The 22887-nt window shown below is 49.3% G+C and overlaps 1 protein-coding gene across 5 annotated transcripts in view; it reads left to right on the forward strand.

Annotated features, from left to right (window-relative positions):
- The window catches only part of TMEM164 (transmembrane protein 164), a 169551-nt gene that overhangs the window by 140832 nt on the left and 5832 nt on the right, over nt 1-22887 (forward strand). For 4 of the 5 annotated variants that reach the window (XM_045472529.1, XM_045472528.1, XM_045472527.1 and 1 more), the window contains exons 6-7: nt 8316-8511; nt 22492-22592. In XM_045472529.1, the coding sequence (XP_045328485.1) occupies nt 8316-8511; nt 22492-22592 (297 nt within the window). The remainder of the gene's footprint in view (nt 1-8315; nt 8512-22491; nt 22593-22887) is intronic. The other variant, XM_045472530.1, reaches the window with a different exon arrangement.

Consider the following 22887-nt stretch of genomic DNA (forward strand, 5'->3'; position numbering starts at 1 on the left):
AGGAGGGTAGGAATAGTACCTACCTCACAGGTGTGGTGTGAGGGTTTACTGAGCTCATATATGGGAATACATAGAACAGTGCCTGGCGTGTGTTAAGTGTTGCAGACTTTTATTATTCACCCCTATAACACGGCCTTATTAATTACACATCTGTCTTCCAACTGGACTGTGGGCTCTTGAGGATTCTTCCTTGCCTGATTCGAAAGTGACAGAGCCTTGCACCTACTGAGTGTCCGTTTGTCAGCAGGTTTAACATCGCCGGCGTCCCTCCTTTTAGACGCCTGTTTCTCCTTTGGGCTGTGTGACACTCTTGTCTCCTGGTTCTCCTCCTGTGGCTGGCTGTCTTTGGGCTCCTTTGCTCTGCCTGTCCCAGAGGTCCCAGGGTTCTCCATCCATGGATGTAACTGAAGGCTCGAGAAACACCACAGCTACTTCAAAGGAAACACGTCTACAATCAGGATTCTCAATTCCATACCCTTCTTCCCACCTACTCTTCTTCCTCCATTTCCTATATTAGCGGCTCCACCATCCACCCCCCAGGGCCAAAGCCAATATCCTAGCCAGAAACTTTCTGGATCCCTTCCTCCACCTCGTCCCTTATGGCAATCAGTTCAGGCGTTCTGACGATTCAGATTCTCACAATGCTTGCAAATTAAGCTCTTCCTCTCTCTTTCCATCACCCCAGCCCTAGCACAGGCTCTCGGCCTCTGTTGCCGGGACTACTCTGTTTTCTCTCTCCTCTCCCTGCCCTGATGGGCCCCCTGTGTCTCACCCAGTCTCCAGAATGACTTCTCTAAGGAAAGAACAATTGTGATCAGGTTTTGCTCCCCTGCTTAAAAATCCTCTCCTTGGGGCACCTGGGTGGCTCAGCCGGTTCAGCATCCAACTTCGGCTCAGGTCATGATCTCACGGTTCCTGAGTTCAAGCCCTGCATCAGGCTGTGTGCTGACAGCTCAGAACCTGGAGCCGGCTTTGGTTTCTGTGTCTCCCTCTCTCTCTCTGCCCCTTCACCACTCATGCTCTGTCTGCCTCTCTCTGTCTCTGTCTCTGTCTCTGTCTCTCTCTCTCAGAAATAAACGTTAAAAAAAATTAAAAAATCCTGTTCAGGATGCAGACCAAACTTCTTCACGTGGCATTCAAGATATTTACATTTGACCCTTATCTGTCTCACTTTTTAAAAATTAATTTATTTTTTAAATGTTTATTTTTGAGGGAAAGAGAGTGTGAGCGGGGGAGGAGCATAGAGAGAAGGAGACACAGAATCCGAAGCAGGCTCCAGGCTCTGAGCTGTCAGCACAGAGACCAATGTGGGGCTCGAACCCATAAGCCGTGACATCATGACCTGAGCTGAAGTCAGACGCTTAACTGAGACACCCAGGTGCCCCGTTTTTTTTCTTTTAAAGACGCTTAACCGAGACACCCAGGCACCCCCTTTTTTTCTTTTAAAGTTTCTTCATTTATTTTGAGAGAGAGACAGTGTCAGTAAGGGAGTGTCAGAGAGAAAATCACAAGCGGACTCCGCACCGCCAGCACAGAGCACGGGGCTGGAACCCACAAAGCTCTGAGAACATGACCTAAGCCGAAACCAAGAGTTGGACGCTTAACCGGCCTCCCAGGTGCCCCTTATCTGTCTCTCTGACCTCATTTCCCGTCACTCAAGTTTCAACTCCCATTACTTTCCCTTCTAAGTGAACAAACCTGCTGACAGATTTGCCCCACGTGCCTTCACTGCCATGTCCACGCACACAACGGCTTCTCTACCTAGAGCCTAGCCAACTCCATGTCCCCCTTTAACATTAGCTCAGCGATGCTGCCTCCACGCTGGAGCTGTGTGTGACTTCCCTAGGCAGCCTAAGGCACACTTTCCTGAACATTGTTTTGAATCTGCATACCTCAAATGTCGTAAAGGCCTCATCTGATTGTTTATCTGTGTTTTACCACTAGGTGGCAGTAGCCTCATCTTTTCGTCTTTTCAGGAAATGACGCTCTGCAATGAAGATCACTTTTAATTTAATTTAAATTACTAATACTAAATAATTCAATTGATAGTACCGTAAAACCGTGGGTTGTTTGTAGCTTGTTCTGCGAGTGTTCCACAAGACGAGCAAACATTTCTAATCAATTTTAACTTGATAAACGAGCGATGTCTTGTGATACGAGTAGTATGTGATGCCGAATATCACATGATCACAACTAAGCCAGTGGTTCTTGAAGTTCGTTTTGATATATGAGTGCTTTGGATTACAAGCATGTTTCCAGGACGAATTATGCTCGCAAACCAAGGCTTCACTGTATTTATTGTAATTAAGATGCTGTGGGAGTGAGGGAGAGGGCAAAGTCTACGAGGCCCCGGGATTTTGGCCTGGGTGGCTGAAGGAAGATAGGGTACCAGTAATGGAGAAGGAGACACAGAAGGAAGGAACATGTTTTAGGAAGGAAGATTGTTGTTCTTTACTTGAGTTTCAGATACTTCTAGGCTATCAGGCTGAGATGTCCAGGAGGCAGTTGGATGGAATATTCTGGCACAGTTCATGGGAGTCTTGGCTAGAGGAAGACTTCAGTGTCCTTGGTGTAAAGGTGGTGCATACCATCATGGGAGCGGAAGAAATAGAACTTGGAAAAAAGGCCTTGGGTGGGGGAACATTGACCTCTGAATAGTAGATGAGGGGGAGAGGAGTTTAAGGAGATTGCAGGACCTGTCAGAGCAGTAATAGGAATGGCCAGCTGTCCTGGAAGCTAGGGCAGTAGACCTGTTCATCCGAGAAGTAGTGATCAGGAGCGCCGCATTTCAGAGAGTTCTGGTAAAGTAAGGCCATTGGAGAAGTGGGAATGGGAAAGAAGGCAGGTGTTAAAGGTGTTAAGGAAGGAGGGATTAAGGGTGTTGCAAAGTTAAGGGAGGGATTTCTCTCTCCCCACCTCTTCCTTTTCCTGCCTTTCCTTCCCCCTCTCCTCCCCTTTCCTCTCTGCCCAAGGCTAGGCATGGTCAGGTGTGAAGATGAAGGCCAGTAGTGAGAGGGAGCAGTGAGGGTGCTAGGGAGGAAGGGGAGTGGGTGAATCACAGGTGATGGCACCTGCTGAGAACGAACGGGCTCTGTGGTGGATTGGGATGGACACTGACGGGAGAAATAAGTGGTATGGGAGAAAGAATTCTAGACTTTTCTGTGCTGTCCACTAGAATTCTCGGTAATGATGGGGATGATCTATAGCTGCTGTGCTCGGTTTTGTAGCCGCCAACTCCGTGTGGCTCCTGAGCAGAAGAAACATGGTTAGTGTAACCAAGGAACTAGGAACAAGGAATTTCATGTTTGATTTAAGTTGAATGAATTTGCATTGAAATCGAAGTAGCTGCAGGTCTTTAGTAGGTACCATATTGGACAACGTGGCTCTAGAAGGTTGATGACTAGCGCTTGAGGGGGCCCTCCTGAAACACATTTCCTTGCATTTTCCCAGCGCTGGACTGTAAAGTGACCCAATTTCTCCAGGAGGGCTCAGTAGCCTGAATGGAGGGGCAGGACATCTGGCCTGACGCGTCTGTCCAAAGGTGGGGCTTTGTAAGTAGGATCGATGGTGTTGAAGATCCAGAAAGCGAGGGATGTATGGGGTTTGGGACAGAGTTTTGGTAATCTTGCCACACACTTGCCTCCTTTTGGGTTTCCGACTGAGGGCAGGCCACCCAAGGAACAATAACAGAACGGGAAACAGAGTTCTTATTTATTTTAATGTTTGTTTTTGAGAGAGAAAAAGAGAGCGCGAGTGGAAGGGGGGTGCAGAGAGAGAGGGAGACACAGAATCCGAAGCAGGCTCTGGGCTCTGAGCTGTCCGCACAGATCCTAATGTGGGGCTCAAACTCAAATGAACCGCGAGATCATGACCTGAGCCAAAGGCGGACACTTAAGTGATGGAGCCACCCAGGCGCCCCAGGTCTTCTTTTATTATTAGCTGATCAAGCACCCAGCCACTCCGACACAGGCAGGGCTCCTTTGGCAGGCTGGGCTGGAGCCTGTAGCTTTGGTCTTGGCATGCTCCATCCCCTGAGAATCTAAAGTGGCCAGATCTGTAGCGTGAGCCTGAACTTATTCCCTATCCAGGCAAAAGAACTGGGAAGCCTGAGAGGAAATCGAACAGGCCTGGCTGCCTGCCGATGGGATGGTTGTGACACACACTCAATAAACAGTGAAAAGTGTGCGCTGCCCATTCTGAAGCGGGACTACCTGCTTTCAAATCCTGGTCCTGCGACTTTCCCAGCTGTGTGACCTTGGCTGAGTGTCGTAACTTGTCTGCGTTTCCATTTCTTCATGTGTGAAACAAGGACGATTGTACTTCCCCAAAGGGTTTTAGTGAGCGTTAAATGTATCAGTGTATGTGAGGTGCTTGTGATAGCGGCCGTCACTCAGTTCACACTGCATAAGTCTGCTCTTCATATGGTTTCTGTTTGCCAAGGTACCCTGACTCTGCCCTCCTAATATCATAAAATGTGGTCCGGGCAGTTTCTTCGGATGTCACTGTTAGCAGGTGCCCCCTGGGGGATGAACTGGTGAGGGGGTGCGGGGTAGTGTGTGGTGAGGTGGATGAGGAGTTCCCTCTGTCCACCTGGGAGTAGAGGGGGCTAGTTCAAGTGATCGGTCACGGGGCCCAAGATGGTATGGAAGGAAGGGCAAGGAGGAAGTCCACGGAGGGGCGCGAATCACGGGATCAGAGGTCACCAGGACGTCTGTAGGTACCTGTACAAGTAGGAGTTGAGGACATGGAATCTGAAATTACGGGGAAACTGTGGTCAGATAAATGTAACTGAGGCGGGGTGGTCGGGGTGCTCACTGAAGCCATTTGGGTAGTAAGGTGGCATTGAGGTGCAGGTCTGGAGAGTTGAGGAGGTTCAAGAGGCCATGAGGTTAGGATGTTAGAAGGGCCCCTCCTGCAGATGTTGGAATCACCCAGAATGCTGGCAGGAGAAGGCCTGATGTAAAGAGGAAGCCTGTATGTAAAGCGAGACTGATCTGGGTTGAGTCTGACGGTGACCAAGGGGGCGGGGGGGGTGGACCGTGGTGAAGAAGAGAACGTGAAGCTTGGAAGAAAGAAGAGTAAACATCCAGCAGCAGTAACGGGAGGGGGATCTTCAGCTCCCCCTCTCCCCCACAGAAGCTTGCTGTGAGCCTAGGTGGAGGAGGAGGAGGAGGAGTCTCTGCTCAGAGCACCCAGAGGGAGAAGCAGTGTCCTGGGGGAGAGCCGGGTCTCTGTAGGGAGAGGAGGTGCAAGGACCATTCTGTGCGAAGCTAGTGGGTGTGAAAGGATTTGCCGGTGGTGGGACCAGGTTTCCAGAGGTTTCCTCCTCCAGTCTGGAGAGAAGTCAGCTGCAGGATGGGTGTAGGAGAGCGACCGCACACAGCTTTAGGACCTGCAGGGCTGGTGATCCAGTTCCTTGCTCGGGGCACTCCCTCCCCTTTTCCTCATCCCTGTGGGTTTTTTTGGTTGGGTGAGTGTGGTGGTTTTATTTAGGAATGAATGAATGAATGAATGAATGATTTATTTATTTATTTATTTATTTATTTATTTATTTATTTAGAGAAAGAGAGAGGGTGAGTAGAAGAAGGGCAGAGAGAGGGAGAGACAGAATCCCAAGCAGGCTCCACGCCACGGCTTGATCTCATGCACTGCAAGACCATGGCCTGAGCCAAAATCAAGAGTCGGATAGATGCTCAACTGAGCCACCCAGGTGCCCCACTTTTTTATATATATATACAGAGAGTGCACGTGAATGGGGGGGAGAAGGGCAGAGGGAAACAGAATCTTAAGCAGGCTCCGTGCTCAGTGTGGAACCCGACACAGGGCTCGATTTCACAACCCTGGGATCGTGACCTGAGCTGAAATCAAGAGTCAGACACTCACCAGCTGAGCCACCCAGACGCCTCCTAGGCAGAGGTTCTTAACATGGGTCCACAACTAGGGATTAAGGGGTCCATTAACTTGGGTGGGAAAAAAACATCATACCTTTTTTTTTCCCCCCACTAACCTCGGCCAGAAATTCAGCCCTCAAATGTAGGCAACAAGTGCCAGTGACCGTAGCCATACCTGAGACTTTATTGTCATTAGCAATCACAGACAACTTCCTCTCACATTACAGTGGCCGCAGACAGCTCAGAATACTGTTTATGCCCTTTGCTGCCTTGAAATTGCTTAGACCCGCTGCTGGATCTCATTTAAATGTATTAGTAAAGAAACATGGAAGTACTGAATTACAGATCTGTTTTTCCTATCTTGATAACTCTGCTTTAATATCATTGGCTTCTTTTGTAACTCTTTGCCTTTTAGGCATTCAGAACACCATTCTGGGGAGTGGTTCATGGGTGCCCCACGCTGTCTGGGGGAGGGGGGGTTGGGGGAGGTTGGGGGGAGGACCCCTGCCTGGCTCCAGGAGGGTGAGGAAACTCGGCCTCCAGGCTGCTTGGAAACCCCTTTCTATTTCACTAGAGGGAGCCCTTGTTTCAGAATTGGGGAGCCGGGGACTCCCAGGCTTCAAAACATGGGGAGAAGTGTGTTTTGAAGTATAAGCAAATCAAATGGCCTTTGGGGACATTTCAGGAAACTGAGGTGTAAGAACCCCCAATGTTGTTCGAAGCAGGCAAGCCCTGCCTCTCTTGAGGTAAGCTTTAAGCTCATCTCCTGGAGGATGAGGCTTGGGATGCCTCTGGCCACTGTGCTAGTTTCTAGGACAGTTAAAGCAAGAGTACTTTGGCCAGTGAGGACTTGAAAACCAGCTCCAGGGTCACACTGATCTCAGTTTGCCTGTTTCTCCCCCACCCCCCTTTAGCTCATTCCCCCCCCCCCATTCTTGTTCAACTAGCCTTAGGATGCCGGGAAAGTTCTCTTCCACTGGTTTGCACTTTGCTGGCCAGGCAAGGGGGCAGGGGAAAGGCCAAGGGGCTCAGGTAGGGTGAGGGAAGAGCTGTGGAATCTGAAACAATGGCCAAGGGCTGAGGCTTGGGCAAGTGGTGGATAGGAGAGTTTCTGAGAACCATGGGGTGCCCCCACCGAAGACTAAGGAGTTGGGTCTCAGGAATGCTTTACAGGGGCAGAGGATTAAGTCAGGTACTTCTGACTGTGATTGTAAGCAGCTCCCAGGAAGCCCTGCTTCTCATGTCTGGCCGGTTGTGGCCCCTCTCCTGGATTCAAGTCTCTGGGGCAGGGCCCAGGAACCTGCATTTTCTACACGGGTTCTCAAAGTGTGGTTCCTGGACCAGCGGCAGCAGCAGCCTAACTGGGGAACTTGGTGGAAGTACAAATTCTCAGGTTCCCGACTGTAGGTCCAATCCCACACCTACTGAATCAGAAAGTCTGGGGTGCAGCCCAGAAACCTCCCTTGTAACAAGCCCTCCAGTGTGTGTCTGGGGGAGTTGTGATGCCAGCTGAAGTCTGAGCGCCACTCTCCTGAGAGGATCTTTTTTTTTTTTTTTTAATTTTTAAAAATGTTTTTATTATTTTTGTTTCTGAGGGAGAGAGAGGGAGGGAGGGAGGGAGAGACAGACACAGAGAGACAGACACAAAAAATCCCAAGCAGGCTCCAGGCTCCCAGTTGTCAGCAACGAGCCCGATGCGGGGCTCAAACCCATGAACCGTGAGATCATGACCTGAGCCGAAGTTGGATGCTTAACCCACCGAGTCACCCAGGTGCCCCTCCCCTGAGGGGTTCTGATTCAGGCTGAAGGTTAGGTCTCACTGCCTCAAATGATCCAAGAGTTGCTCCCCCCGCCCCCACCCACCACCTTGCTGAAAGCTCACCAGAGACCCGGCTGACGCTAACTACGTGACTTGCGCGAGGCGCAGTGGTGTGTTACGTTTCAGTAGTGCTTTTCCGTAGACTAGCTCCATGCTCCTTTAGCTTTTCTATTCCTGCAAAGCTCCAGCAAGGTCCAGAGGGCCCGCAATTGCCCTGTAAGCGGGACCGTGCTGCTTAGAGGGGTTTTGATCCACACGTGTGGTCCTGTAGCAACATACTAAGCGTGGAAGCTGGGACCTGGGTCTCTAGACTCCAGTGCTTAATCTGGTAGGACAGGTCCACCTGCTGGATTCTTTGCCAGCTCAGGGTCCTCACTCTGCATGCTGTTGGCAGGGGGCTGGCTGTGAGGCTCGTAGATGAAGGTGGGTCTTTAAGTTGCCTCAGCCAGAGGCTGTGTGGCCCAGTCAGCCCCCGCTAGGCACTTTGAAGGTGAAGCCTGGCCTGAGTGGGCTCCGTAGCCCCTCAGGATAGGAAGTTGACAAGATGGGCCTTCCACATGGACACCTAACTTAGGGCAGTCTCTGTTTTCTTGTACGTTGAACAGACTATAGGGTCCAGTTCATTTGGTCGAATGCCTGGATGGAAGGGAAACCGGACTTGGGCCTGTGCTCAGTGGCTGAGAGTAGGAATCTCATATCCATGGCCATCGTGGGATCATGCCCCCCAGGGCTGTATCTCCTGGGCAGTGAAGGCTTGCAGAAGCTGGAAATCAAGGCGTCTCATTTAGAGAGGGCCCAAAGGTGGGTTGGCAATGCTGTTGGGAACTGAAGTAGTCATCCTCTTCCCTGTCCCCAAACCTGCACCTTCTCTGATGTTCCCTATCCCATTGAGTGGTACCACCATCGACTCATTACCCACGCCAGAAATCTACGGATCATCATTGGCCCTTCATTCCCCTTCTCTTCCGTATCCAGTCAGTGACCAAATCCTGTCAGTTTGACCTCCTGATCATTTCTCGAATTCATTCCCATCACTCCAACTTGAGTTTGGATCAGATCATCCCTGACTTGTTCTATTGCAACAGCCTCAACAGTGGTGTTCCTGCCTCTAGCCCCACTCTATTTCTTTTTTTTTTTTTTTTTTAAGTGTATTCATTTTGAGAGAGTGCGCACACGTGTGCACGGGAGGGGTAGAGAGATGGGGAGAGAGATTCCCAAGCAGGCTCCGTACTGTCAATGCAGAGCCTGACGTGGGGCTCGATCTCACAAACTATGAGATCATGACCTGAGCCAAAATCAAGAGTCGGACACTCAATCAGGTGCCCTTAGCCTTGATTTATTTCAATCCGCAGCCAGACTGTAAGCTCTGTCCCTCGCTTCAGAGTGTGATCTGAGGCCCAGCAGCATCTGGGGGCCAGTTAGAAATGCAGGCTCTCAGTCCCCACCCCAGACCTGCTGCACCGGAACCTGCCTTTTAACAAGATCTCAAGGTGATTTGTAAAGTCCCAAATATCTGATGTAGCCAACAGAATTCTTCATAAGGTGGCTCTTGTCCCTTGTTTATGCCTCTCCCCTTCATGGTAGTCCAGTGATTCTGGGCTGTTTACTTCACTCTTCCTGCAAATCTTTATGGAACCCCTACTTTGTGCCAAGCACTTGCCGGGGATAAAGTCGTGAGCAAAACAGATACATATGCTTGCTTTCACTAGCTTACATTCTTATGGAAGGAGACAGTAAATAAATAAATGAAATATATAGTGTGTTAGATAATGTTACGCTCCGTAAGGGGAGAGGTAAAGCAGAGTCAAGGGTATAGGGATGCTGGATGGTTGGAGAGGTTGCATGTTTACATGAGGTAGCCTCTTTTTATTTATTTTTATTTATTTTTATTTTTATTTTTATTGTTAAGTTTGTTTTGAGAGAGAAGGGGGAAGGGGCTGGAGTTCTTACTCATGAACCATGAGATCATGACCTGAACCAAAATCAAGAGTCTGACGCTTAACTGACTGACTGAGCCATGCGGGCACCCTGAGGTAGCCTCATTTAAAAAAATTTTTTTTCAACGTTTATTCATTTTTGGGACAGAGAGAGACAGAGCATGAACGGGGCAGGGGCAGAGAGAGAGAGGGAGACACAGAATCGGAAACAGGCTCCAGGCTCTGAGCCATCAGCCCAGAGCCCGACACGGGGCTCGAACTCACGGACCGCGAGATCGTGACCTGGCTGAAGTCGGACGCTTAACCGACTGCGCCACCCAGGCGCCCCTGAGGTAGCCTCATTTAAAGGGAAGGCCTCACTGAGAATGTGACATTTGAGTGAAGGCTCGTAAGCAAGGGAGTGAGCTATTGAGTACCTGGTGGAGGGATATGCCAAGAAGAGCAAATAAGCATACGGGACCGAGACACAGGAGTGTTTCTAGAATATTCCAGCAACAGCAAGTAGGTCAGTGTGTCTAGAGCCATGTGAAGGAAGGGGTAAGTTGTAGGAGATGAGGTGAGAGAGGTGCTATTATAGATGAGGGGGCAGATCATATATAAGGCCTCGCAGACCACAGTAAGGACTTGGCGTTTTATTCTTAGGGAGGTGGGAGGCCATTGGAGGGATTTTAGCAGTGGACTCACATGATCTGAATGAATTTTTAAAGGGGTCACCCAGTTGTTCTACTGAAATTAGACCACGGGGGACAAGGGTAGAAGCAAGGAGACGTGTAAGTGTTGTTTGTAGTAACTCAGGTAGGCAACGATAGTGGCTAGGGTACTGACTGGAGCCAGAGAAGAGTCACTGGATTCTGGATACATGCTGAAGGTTCAGCCAACAGGATTTGCTGATGGATCAGATACAAGGTGTGAGCGCAAGAGGGGTCAAGGATGACTCTCGAAGGTTTTTAACTTTAGTAACTTAGATGGATGACCATGAACCTAGATCAAGAAGACTAGGAGGAAGGATTTGGGCTTGTTTATTTCTTTTTGGGGGGCGTTGGGGAGTGGAAGTGCTCTTCCAGTTATCTATTTTTGTGTAGCAAACATCCTAAAATGTAGTGACTGAAAACAGTGGCTTATTATTGGAGTACACCAAACGATAAATCTCCTGCACACTGAAGGAAACCGTCAACAAAACGAAAAGGCAACCTACTGAATGGGAGAAGATATTTGCAAATGATAGGTCTGCCAAAGGGTTCGTATCCAAAATATATAAAGAACTTACACAGCTAAACACCCCAAACCCAAATAATCCAATGAAACAATCGGCAGAAGACCTGAATAGACATTTTTTCCAAAGAAGACATACAGATGGCCGACAGGTGCTCAACGTCACCAATCATCAGGGAAATGCAAATCAAAACCACCGTGACTTACCACCTCACACTGGTCAGAAAGGCTAGTATCAAAAAGACCAGAAACAGTAAGTGTTGGTGAGGATGTGGACAAAAGGGAAACCTCAGGCACTGTTGGTGGGAACCTAAACTGGTGCAGCCACTGTGGAAAACAGTGTGGAGGTTCCTCAAAGAGTTAAAAAATAGAAATACTGTACAATCCAGTAATTCCGCTACTGGGTATCTGTCTGAGGAAAATGAAAACACTAACTGGAAAAGATATATGTACTCCTGTGTTTATCGCTGCATTGTTTACAATAGCCAAGATATGGAAGCAACCCAAGTGTCCATCAGTAGATGAATGGATAAAGAAGATGTGATACACACACACACCTCATATTGGAATATTGGCCATAAAAAGGGAGGGGGACCTTGCCATCTGTGATAACATGGATGGACCTAGAGAGTATTTTGCTAACTGAAATAAGTCAAAAAAAAAGACAAATGCCCTATGGTTTTCGTTTATATGTAGAATCTAGAAAACAAAACAGATGTGCAAACAAAAACAGAAACAGACTGATAAATACACAGAGCAAACTGGTGGTTGCCAGAGAGGAGGGAGCTTGGTGGTGGGGGGGGGATGGGCAAAATTGGTGAAGGGGATTAAGAGGTACCAAAAACCCCCCCAATGGCCCCATTATTTTTCACAACAGTGTGGGTGGACTGGGTCATTCTTTGTTATGGACCGAATGTTTGTGCCCTCCCCGCCCCCACAAGTTCATATGTTGAAACCCTAACTCCTGATGCGATTGCATTTGGAGATGGAGAGTTTGGGAGGTAATTAGGGTTCAATTAGGTCACGAGAGTGGAGCTTTTCGATGAACAGGATTGGTACTTTTATAAGAGGCCAGAGAGCTCCCTAGCCCCTCTTACCTTGTGAGGATACAGCAAAAAGATGGCTGTCTCTGAACCAGGAAGTGGGTTCTCACCAGACACCAATCGGCCAGTGCCTTGGTCCTAGACTTTATGGCTTTCAGAACTGTGAAATAAATAAATTTCTATTATCGCAAGCCACCCAGCCTCTGGTATTTTATTATGGCAGCCCCAAGCTACTAAGATAATTTTTCTATTCGTCCTGCCTGGGCTCACCTGGAACAGTTGGGATGGCTTGGGCCTCTCTACCTGCAGGGCCTTTCCTGGCATGGGGGTCTCCAGGCGGCATTCCAAGAGGGCAGGCTCCAATACACAGGTGTTAATCAAGCCTCTGATTGCATCCTGTATGACGATATCCCATTAGTCAAAGCAAGTTACGTGGCTGAGCCAGGTGGACCAAATGGCCAAATCAGTGTGGGAGGGTATGACATAAGCCTGTGGATACCAGGAGGTCATGATTCGCACGGAGCCATTACTGTAATGATCTCCCGTAGGAGCCAAGATCAGAAGTTTAAGGAAGTGAGATGCCCATTTAGGTATCCAAGTGCAGATAGTGAGTAGGCTGTGTGATATATGAGCCTGGAGTTCAAGGCCGAGGTCCAGGCTGAGCTGTAAATGCTGGAGTCATCAGCACATAGGTGGTATTAAAGCCATGAGATTGGTTGAAATCACCGAGGGAATGAAAGTATGGAGAGAAAAGAAAATCTCCGAGTTCTGCAGCCTTGACCTTCCATTGTTTAGAGGTCAGGGAGCGGGGAAGAAGAAACACTAGAGGACAGTGATAAGGAGCAGGTTGTGAAGCAGGAGGGGAATGAAGACAGAGCAGTGTCCCAGAAGCCAGGTAGAGAATGTTTCAAGAACAGAAGTTTGCAGGCGTGTAAAATGAAGCCTGAGAATTGACCATTGGGTGCAGGAACGGAAAAGTTTTTTGTGGGGTGCCGGGGTGGCTCAGTCAGTGAGGCATCTGACTCTTGATCTCAGCTCAAGTAGTGATTCTGGGTCTTGACTTCAAGCCGCACATTGGGCTCTGCACTGGGTGTGAAGCCTACTTTTTAAAAAAGGTTATTTGTGACCCTGTGGGGAGCTGTTTTGGTGGAGTGGGTGGTGGGGGAGGTAGAAGTGGAAGCCGGATTAGGGCAGAGTAAGAGAGAATGGGAAGAGGAATTGTGGACAGGGAGTATGGACAGGTACTGTCGATAAAATTAGGTGAACCACCTATATAATTTCTAATGTTCTAGTAGCCACACTCAGAAGAGGTCAAAGAAACAGGTGCAGTTAATTTTAATCATACATCTTATTTAACCCAGTAACCAAAATATTATCATTCCAGTGTAACCAGTACAAAATTATCACCAGGATATTTTACATCCTTTGAAATCCAGTATGTATTTTACCTTAACAGCTCGTCTCACTTCAAACTAGCCACGTCTCGTGGGCTCAGGAGCCACACAGGAGTCACAGTAGTGACTGGTCCAATAGCTACCCTGTTGGATAATGGAAGTCTAAAGAATTTTTTCAAGGAGTTTTGCTCTAAAGAGGGGCAGAGGATTGAGGGGGCAGCAACGGCACGTGTTTATTTGTGTTAGAGTGGGAGCTATTATAGTATATTTTGTTTATGAGCTGATGGGAATAATCCAACAGAGGAGAAGAAATGGTTGACGTTAAGAAAAAACGGAAGCGGGGCCGCCCGGGTGGCTCAGTCGGTTAAGTGTCCCACTCTTGATTTCGGCTCAGGTCATGATCTCGGTTCATGGGATTGAGCCTTGTGTTGGGGGCTCTGCGCTGTTAGTGTGGAGTCTGCTCAGGATTCTCTTTTCCCTCTCTCTCTGTCCCTCCCCGGCTCAAGCTCTCCCTCTCTCTCAAAATAAATAAACTTAAAAGAAAAAGAAAAAAAGCAAGTAGTTGCTGGAGTCCTACGGAGCAGGTGAGAAGGGACACGATCTGGATACAAATGGGAAGGCTGGCCTTGACGAGGGTCCTGGGCAGTTCATCCATGGTAACAGGGGTGATGGCCAAGCACACTGAACACCGATGCAGACAGGTGGTTAGATGCAATCATGAGAGCTCTGAAAGCTTTTGCCTGATTCGTTTTATCTCCGTGAAGTAGGAGGTGAGGTCAGCATCTGAAAGTGAGGATGAGGTAGCTATACTGAAGGGTAGAGAAGAGAGGAGAAAATATTGTTGTCTGAGAGGGTGAATGGACTGGGGAAGTATAGTGCGATTGCCTGGCAACACGAAAGATGCACTTGAGGTCTGTGATCACGAATTTCAAGTGAGAACAGTCAGCACTGTTGTTTTTCTCCAGGCACATTCAACTGTGTGGGTGCAAGCAAGGAATGAGGAGGAGATTGGAATTTAACCAGGGCTGGGTCGTGTGTGTGTGTGTGTGTGTGTGTGTGTGTGTGTGTGTCCAAGATGAGTATGATCATGAGAGGCGCCGTGGAGTCAAAGGTGTCTGCCAGGGATAATTAGAATGATGGGCCATGGAATCCAAGGAGGGGAGCAGGAGCTGTGAGGAACAGGAAAAAAAAAAAAGGTGGTAGGACCTATGGATCACAGATTCCGGCAGGATCAAAGAAGTGTCGGGGTGAGGGTGAGCGAGTGTAAGACAGAAGTGGTCGTTGAAGAGGGAATATTTGACTTCTGGGGGCGTTGCAGATATTCAAAGTTCTGAGGCTTCAGAACGGCCATGTGAGTGAATGGCTGAGGCGCCATAGAGGACAGGGTCCCTGAGGAGAGGGGGACAAGGAATGGAGGGGCTGGGATGCCGGAAGTTTCATCCAGGCATTCGTTGAAGTTATCAAGAAATAGGACAGGAATGGTTTTCAGGGGAGTGGTATAACATCCTCAAGGGATGTTGAGGGCCGTGACCCATATGTGTGTAGACAGCCCTAAAAGGGAAGACTAGTGGGAGGTACGGGGTAGTGGTTGTAGGGCTTTAGAGAGGAAGGAGGCTTGGTGGTCTGGAAACAGCAATGCAACGGAAGAGGTTACCTACTCTACTACGTACATGGGCTCAAGGAGAAAAACCAGTGACTACTTTTGAAGGCTAGAGGTGTAGCAGGCTCCTTGTGGGGAGAGGTAGGTTGGGTAAGAGCAAAAGGATGAAGGGGACATTCAGAGAAGTGATTGAAATATTGGGAATGTGGCTAGTGATTTCTCTGTGATTTTGCATGTTCTGTTCCCTTTGCCTGGAATTCCCTTCCTTGCCTTGTACACCTGAAAAACTTTCCTTCATCTTTTACCACCTAACTCCTGCATCACTATTTTCCTGAAATTGCTGCAGCCAAGATTGCCAGTGAGCAGCACGTGGCCAAACCCAGTGGCAGTATTTGTCTTTCTCTCTATAGAGAAGCGTGTTCCCAGGGAATTTTTTAAAAATGTTTATTTATTTTTGAGAGAGAGAGAGAGAGAGAGAGATCCCCCATGAGCGGGGGAGGGGCAGAAGCAGAGAGGGGGACAGAGGATCTGAAGTGGGTTCTGTGCTGCCAGCAGAGAACCCAATGCGGGGCTTGAACTCAGGAACCATGAGATCATGACGTGAGCCAAAGTTGGACACTTAACTGACTGAGCCATCCAGCTGCACCCTTCCCCTAGTGGAATTTTCTGTGATGGTGGGAATGTCCTGCCTCTGCACTGCCCAATATGGTAGCCACTAGCCACATGTAGTTACTGAGCACTTTGAAATGTGGCTGGTGCGACTGAGGAATCAAATTTCTAATTTTATTTCATTTTAATTCCTTCACATGTAAATTGTCACAGGTAGCTCGTGGGCTAATCTCCTCTTCAGTCCCGTCTTCTTGGGGATCCTTTTTGTTCTGGCAACTATTGCTGGGTCCCAGGCTCTGTCCTTGGTGCTTGAATCTCATTCTGTGGGCTTCTTCCTCGCTGATCTCTCCATCCCAAGCTCTGTTTCCAGGTCCTTTCTCTCCTGAGCTCTGCACGCGGATATCCCGTAGGCATTCGGTATCAGTGTGCTCCAAACTGAACTCCTCTCTCCCCTAAATCAATTCAGTTACTGAAGTCACAGACTTGGGAGCCACCCTCCCCGCCTCCCTCCTGTCCAGCCGGTAGCCAGCTCATCCGTATCTGTGCAGCGGCGTCCAAACCTGTCTTCAGTCTCGCCCCTCTCCAGCCCACTGTCCACACGGCCAGAGCATGTTGATTCGCTGACATGTCAATCTGACCGTGCGTGTCCCTGTTTAAACCTCTCAATGGCATCTCATTGCGCGTCGGATAAAGGCCCAGTTCCTGGCCGTGTGGCCAGTGAGGTTCTTCATGACCTGACCCCACTTGCCTGTCTCTCTGGCTCCATGTCTTGACACATGTCCCCTCCCATTTTATGCTGCACTGACACAGACCTGCTGGAGACTACATGCAACCAGCGTGCCGCGTCACACCTCCACACTTCTTTCAGGCTGTCCCAGCACCCCGAATACCCTTTCCCTCTTGCAGGCTCTGATCCCAGCTCCTCCTCAACGCTTCTTCAAAACCCACCTCAGCCGTCACCTCCAGCCACCCTTCCTCTGTGTCCCATCACCCTCTGTGCTTTCAGTTATCACACCACCCTGTTGTTCACTCTTATGCTGCCGGGCAGTTCTCGAGGGCAGTTCTCGTTATCCCCACTGCCGAGCATGGAGTGTGGTGCCCAGCCTCATCCCCTTGGTGGAAGCCCTTCCTGGGTGGGCTTATAGGATGGGAGACAGGGCCCCCGGGAGGCCTCTGGGGATCTGTCTTTGCTGCTGCTGGTGGTGCAGTTGACTTCTTTCCCAGCATGCGTGACGCTTCCTTCTGGTAGAAATCGATTTCGGGAAAAGCTATTATCTTGGTTCCCCCTACCTTTAGAGATGAAACGCTTCTATCCTCCTGGGAATCAAGATGCTAGCAGAAAATGTCACATTTCTTTCTTCAGGTAGGAAAAAAAAGTTTTATGTGTTTAATTTTTCTGAAAGTGCTCAAGTTTCTATTTGCCTTTGGAAGAAACCTGGTTTTTCACTTGGATTATCCCAAGGGCCACATTCAGGTATATGAAAAAAAGGAAATGTGCGTTTGCATACAATTTGCATATATCTATGCAGAGTGGATCATTTATTCTCCGGGTGCTTGCTTTTTTTTTTTTTTTTTTTAAGTTTTCAGAGAAATCGAATCTTTGATTATCTTTGCAATGAAAAGAACCAACAACAGTAAAAAGGCAGTGGAAACCACAGTCAAAGCCCCCACCTCAGGGCACCTGGGTGGCTCATTTGGTTAAGCATCCAATTCTTCATCTCAGCTCAGGTTTTGATCTCAGGGTGGTGAGTTCAAGCCCCACGTTGGACTCCGTGCTGGGCGTGAAGCCTACTTAAAAGAAAAAAAAAAAAGCAAGCTCCCCCATCACAGGGAAGATCACGTCTTTGCAAGATTCCCTTGTCTTCTTCCAGGCTTTTTAGGAGATTTTGGATGGCTGTGGTTTTGCCATGCTAAAAATAGCAGCCGCCTGCTGTGTGCCAGCTAGCTGCTCTGTTTACTTTTCTATATCTCCTATTCCACTCAGCAGCCCCAAGAGGTGGATGTTACCTCCAGTCTTCATACAGGAAGGGCTCTTAGAGGGGCAGCACTATTTGCCCAAGGTCGCTCCCACCACCAATAGGCAATAGCAGAGGCAGGGTTCAAACCCAAAAGGCTGTCCAACCCCAAGCCCTTTGTTTTAAACCATTAAGCCTATTTTCCATCATTGGCATACTGTTTGGTGTTCTGCCTTTTACACTTGCCATTACCAGCCAGGGACTTTTCCACATAGGCTCATGGTTTGGATGTCATTTGAATGGCGGTTGTCATTTGAATGGTGGTTGCATGGTATTGAGGTGCCAGAGTTTATCTCTCCATTTGGTTTGTTTCCAGATCCTCCATATTGTAGGTGGTGCAGCTGTAAATATCTTTGTGCAAATAAGGGCCATCTGTTGGGTTCTTTAGGCATTCGATGGTTGTCCTCAAAGTAGTATTGCCAAGCCAAAGGGTTTCGTATGGTTTGAGGATTCTCTGGAAGGTCTGTGCTATTCATTCTCTCACACGCTGATCATTTTTTGAGTGCCTGATGTGTACCAGGTGCTGGAGGGGACGGGGGCGGATTCAGAAACGGCTCCTCATTGATGGTCCACTGTGGGGTGGATGGGGCAACAGAGTGAACGGTACTAAAGTGGGGGTTTGGGCAAGGGGCAGTGAGAACATGTACCCTTGGCAGTGTCTGAGTGTGTGTCCCTTTCCCCCGTAGCATAGGGCGGGGACTGCAGGGCAGGGGAAGTGCGCAGTGAGGAGAGGGGCTGCCGCCTCCCTGCTCTCCCCAGGTCTGTGGCTAAGCTGCCTCCAGGCTGAGGACCTCCTGGCTGCCCCCTCCTGTACCTTTCCTGTGCCTGGCCCACGTGACCTCTCACTACCGCACAGCTGCCACTTAGAGCCAAGCAGAAGCTGGAGGGAAGGGACACCTGGGGAAAATGGCTCAGGGCTTGAGGGGCCTGAGCACAAGCCTAAGCCCCTGCTGGTCCTCCAGGTCCCCTCTTACCCTTAATGTCCCCAGCAACCAGGGGACAACACGGTGCCGAGTTCCCATTCATTCAGCACACAAAGTATAAGTGCATAGCTCAGTGTCTTTTCACAAACCAAGTGCTGTGCCAGATGCTAGGAACACAGAATCCGACAAGGTCCCCCACTCCGAGGCACTCTGGTGTAGACGGGTAGACAGACCAGGAAAGAGATGGTACAACTCGGGGTGGCGTAGGACTGGACAAGTGGCAGCAGGGCCACTGAGCAGCGAGCAGCCCAGCGGTGTCTGAGAGCCCAGTGCCCTGCTCTGACTTTGATGGTGGCACCCCCCATCTCCCAGCCTCAGTGTCTCCATCTCTAAAATGGAGGGACGAGTTTGATGTGCTCGAAGGGCCTTCTGACTCCAGTGTGCTGTGAGCCTGGCTCTTGTTCCCATAGCAAGCCTGAGCTTCTCCCCCAGAAGACCTGCCTGGCTTCAGTCACCCCATCATATTCCTTCTCCTCTCCACCCTCCACCTCCCACCCCCATGGTGTTCCTTGGTGTTCTGCCTCTGGCCTTCGTTTCTCAGTCTACACGTGCCCCTATGACTCTGCTTGTGTTTGTGTGCCAATGACACGTATATCTGGATGTTCAGCCCCACCCTCTTCACTGAGTTTGTGACTCATTATAATAATTAAAATAGTCAACATTTGTTAAATACCAGAAACCACACTATGACATGACTTAAATTATGTCATCTCTTGGGGCGCCTGGGTGGCTCAGTCAGTTAAGCGTCCGATTTCAGCTCAGGTCATTATCTCATAGTCCGTGAGTTCGAGCCCCGCATGGGGCTCTGTGCTGACAGCTCGGAGCCTGGAGCCCGTTGCAGATTCTGTGTCTCCCTCTCTCTCTGCCCCTCCCCTGCTCATGCTCTGTCTCTCTCTGTCTCAAAAATAAATAAAAACAGGGGCGCCTGGGTGGCGCAGTCGGTTAAACGTCCGACTTCAGCCAGGTCACGATCTCGCGGTCCATGAGTTCGAGCCCCGCGTCGGGCTCTGGGCTGATGGCTCAGAGCCTGGAGCCTGTTTCCGATTCTGTGTCTCCCTCTCTCTCTGCCCCTCCCCCGTTCATGCTCTGTCTCTCTCTGTCCCAAAAATAAATAAAACGTTGAAAAAAAATTTTTTTTAAATAAATAAAAACATTAAAAAAAATATGTCATCTCTGCAGAACCTGGGTGGCTCAGTCAGGTAAGTGTCTGACTTTGGCTCAGGTCACGATCTCATGGTTGGTGAGTTCGAGCCCCACAGAGGGCTCTCTGCTGTCAGTGCACAGCCCACCTCGGATCCTCCCTCTCCCTCTCTCTCTGCCCCTCCCCCACTCGCGCGTGCACTCTCTCTCAAAAATAAACAAACATTAAATTATGTCATCTCATCTACCCAACAACTTTGAGAAGTAGGCAGTGGCACCCCCATTTTACAGAGGAGTGAAACTGAATTCAAGCCCTTGACGTCGATAAGTGACAAGAGCCAGGATTTGAATACCTGTGTCTGCAGGCTCCAGTGCCCACACGCTCTGCCACCGCGCTATTTCCCAGGGTGCCCTCAGCGGCCCGAGAGACATCTCCACTTGGATATTCTGCAGACGCCTCAATTTCAACATGTCCGATATTGGCCTCATTGTCTGCCTACTTTCTGCCCCAAATCTGCCTTTTCCTCTTTTCTCCATAACAATAAATGGCACCATAGGCCCAAGGAGGCCCAAGCTAGAAGTCTTTCTAGATTCGTCCTGACCCTTCCTCCCCAGCATCCAGCCTTCCACCACATCCTGGTGAGTCCTTCTTCCACTTTTCTCCAGTCCTACTGCTGTTACCTTTGAGGGCCATCCATCCCCTTCCCTCTTTGGGTTCCTGCAGCAGCCTCCTTATCAGTCTCCCTGCCTCGATGTTCTCTGCTCCATTCCTTCCCCCGTGCTGGTCCGCGTGACCTTTCTTGAGCACATGTCTGATCACATCACTTTCCTGCTGTTTTCTGGGCCTCTGCAGCAGAGCGCAAAGCTGGCCATCCATGGGCTGAAATCCATCCAAGAAGACGTGTTTTGTTTGGTCCGTTGAGCATTCTTAAAACATTTTGAATTATTTGCCAACATTTGAAAATCAGGAAATTCCACGCGAAAGTTCAAATTTCTGGCTTCCCTTGCAAAACTGGAAAAAAAAAAAAAAAACAACTGGCAACTCTGGGAACCACATCCCCGCAGGACAGTGGTTGGATTGAGCTGAGTGGCGGTTGCCCTCTTTAGAAGGGGCATGGGCTTTCCAGTTGGCCAGTCTCCAGCATCCTTAATGTCTCTTAGTCTCTGGTCACTCTCCTCCCAATTTCCTACCTGAGCCTTGTGGCATCTGGGCACATGACCCTCCAAGTATGGGGTGAAGCCCAAAGCCCCTCAGCGTGGCTCCTAAGGTCTTAGAGTAGACCAGCCCTCCACCAACATCTGGGTCTTACTCCTGGTCTCCACCCCTCTACACTGTCCACTGTGTCCCCAACTCTTAGCCATAGTTCTCTGAATTGCCTCGCTCCCAGGAGCTCACGTCTGCCTCTCTGCGAGCTACTGGCTCTGGAATGTCTTGGCCCCTGGTTACGTCCTTCAAGACTGCTCCGTGTCCCCTCTATCAAGAAGCGGTCCTTGTTCCTACATCTTTTCTCCCCACCCCCACCCCCCCACCTCAAGCTGGGTTCTATTCGCCTATAATATGTAGCACAGACCGCAGGCATCACACCCATCATATTGGGTTCTAATTGTCGATTGGCATGTTTGCCTCCCCTGCCAGACTATGAGCCTGGACTGTAGGGAGCCTGTCTTCTTGATCTTCCTGTCCAGGGCTTGGAATATAACAGGTACTTAACAGCTGGTGAATGAATGGATGAATCAGTGAAAGACTGACTTGGGAAAATAACCACCCTGGGATGTAATGTTGGCACCTACTTGCTTGGGGTGGAGGGTTCCAGTTTGCTTTCATTCTGGATCCCCCCGCCAAGTCCCCATTTAGAGTGCCACCCCACAGCATTCTATAAGCCATGCACCTCCTCTGAAAGCTCTGGAATGCATCCAGGGCTACTGGGATGGTAGTTCCTGGTGATGGCTGGACGGAAAATACATCACTTTCGGTGCTCCAGGGGGAAGGAGTTGTGTAATGATTGGGAAATGGCATCACCATTGGATGTGGCACGTTCTGTGGTTATTTGAAGAATAATGATGATGTGCTAAGGGCAGCATCTAACACCCATCGAACACTCACATCGTACCCAATCCTGTATTACGAGTGCTCACGATATCATTGCCTTTATTCCTTGTGACAATTCTAAGAAGGAGGTAGGACTGGTATCCTGAGATTTAGGGGAGTTTCAACAACTTTTCCAGGGCCACGCAGGCAGTAAGAATCTAGACTTGAACCCAAATCTGCCTGTCATGACAGTTAACCTTCTCAACCACCCTACCATACTTCCTCAGTGGCATCCCTGTTTAGAAACATGAGGGAAAGATGAAAGTAAACGTGAAAGGGAAGGACATATGAATATATATACAGTTAGATTCCAATTAGCGATTAAGAAGAAAAAGAAAAGCAACTCCTGAGGCATAGAGAAAACAACCAAGTGCACGCACGTACACACACACACACACACACACACACACACACGTTAGCAGGGTTGCATTTGGGTAGTAGAAAGCTGGGGATGTTTTTCTTTGTTTTCTCCATCTTGTTTCTACTTTCTAGCACTTTCTGAATTTCCTTTAATGAGCATGCATTCCTTTCATAATAATAATAATAATAATAAAGAATCCTCCCTTCATAATGGCCCTGGCAATATGTGACAGAACAGAGGGAATGGCTGGTGGGACTGGCTTTGAAGTAGATGTCACCGAGCAGCGAGGGGGTGTGTCAGCTGGCAGCGGCTGTGGCCTCAGCACCTGCACCTCAAGGGGCAAAGGAGAAGCGGGTCCCCAAGCCTGCCGTCTCACCATCTTCCCCTTTTTCCTCCAGGTGCTTACACCCCAGAGCCCCTCAGCAGTTTCCGGTGGGCCCTTCTCTCAACTGGCCTCATGTTCTTTTACCACTTCAGCGTCTTGCAGATCCTGGGCCTGGTAAGTTCGGTTCTGTTCCCCTTCTATCCCCTCCGTTTGGACTTCTCCATAAATCTTGATAATCCTGGTTGGCGCTGGTGTATCGTTTTGTTTTGAAAATACAAGATGCCAAAGGCCAGGATGTCACATTGTTGTGTCTGGGTTGCTGATTTATGATCCACAGCCTGGGCCTCTCCAGAGAAGTTTCTGAAGCCTTCAGTATTGATTGTTCCTTTCATCCCTGGGGAGGCAAACGTGCCCTTCACTGATGACCACCCGGGTCGGGAACAGTGAGCTGCAGCTGGAAGGGGGTTTG

This window comes from Leopardus geoffroyi, chromosome X (genome assembly GCF_018350155.1).
Source record: "Leopardus geoffroyi isolate Oge1 chromosome X, O.geoffroyi_Oge1_pat1.0, whole genome shotgun sequence".
Taxonomy (NCBI): domain Eukaryota; kingdom Metazoa; phylum Chordata; class Mammalia; order Carnivora; family Felidae; genus Leopardus; species Leopardus geoffroyi.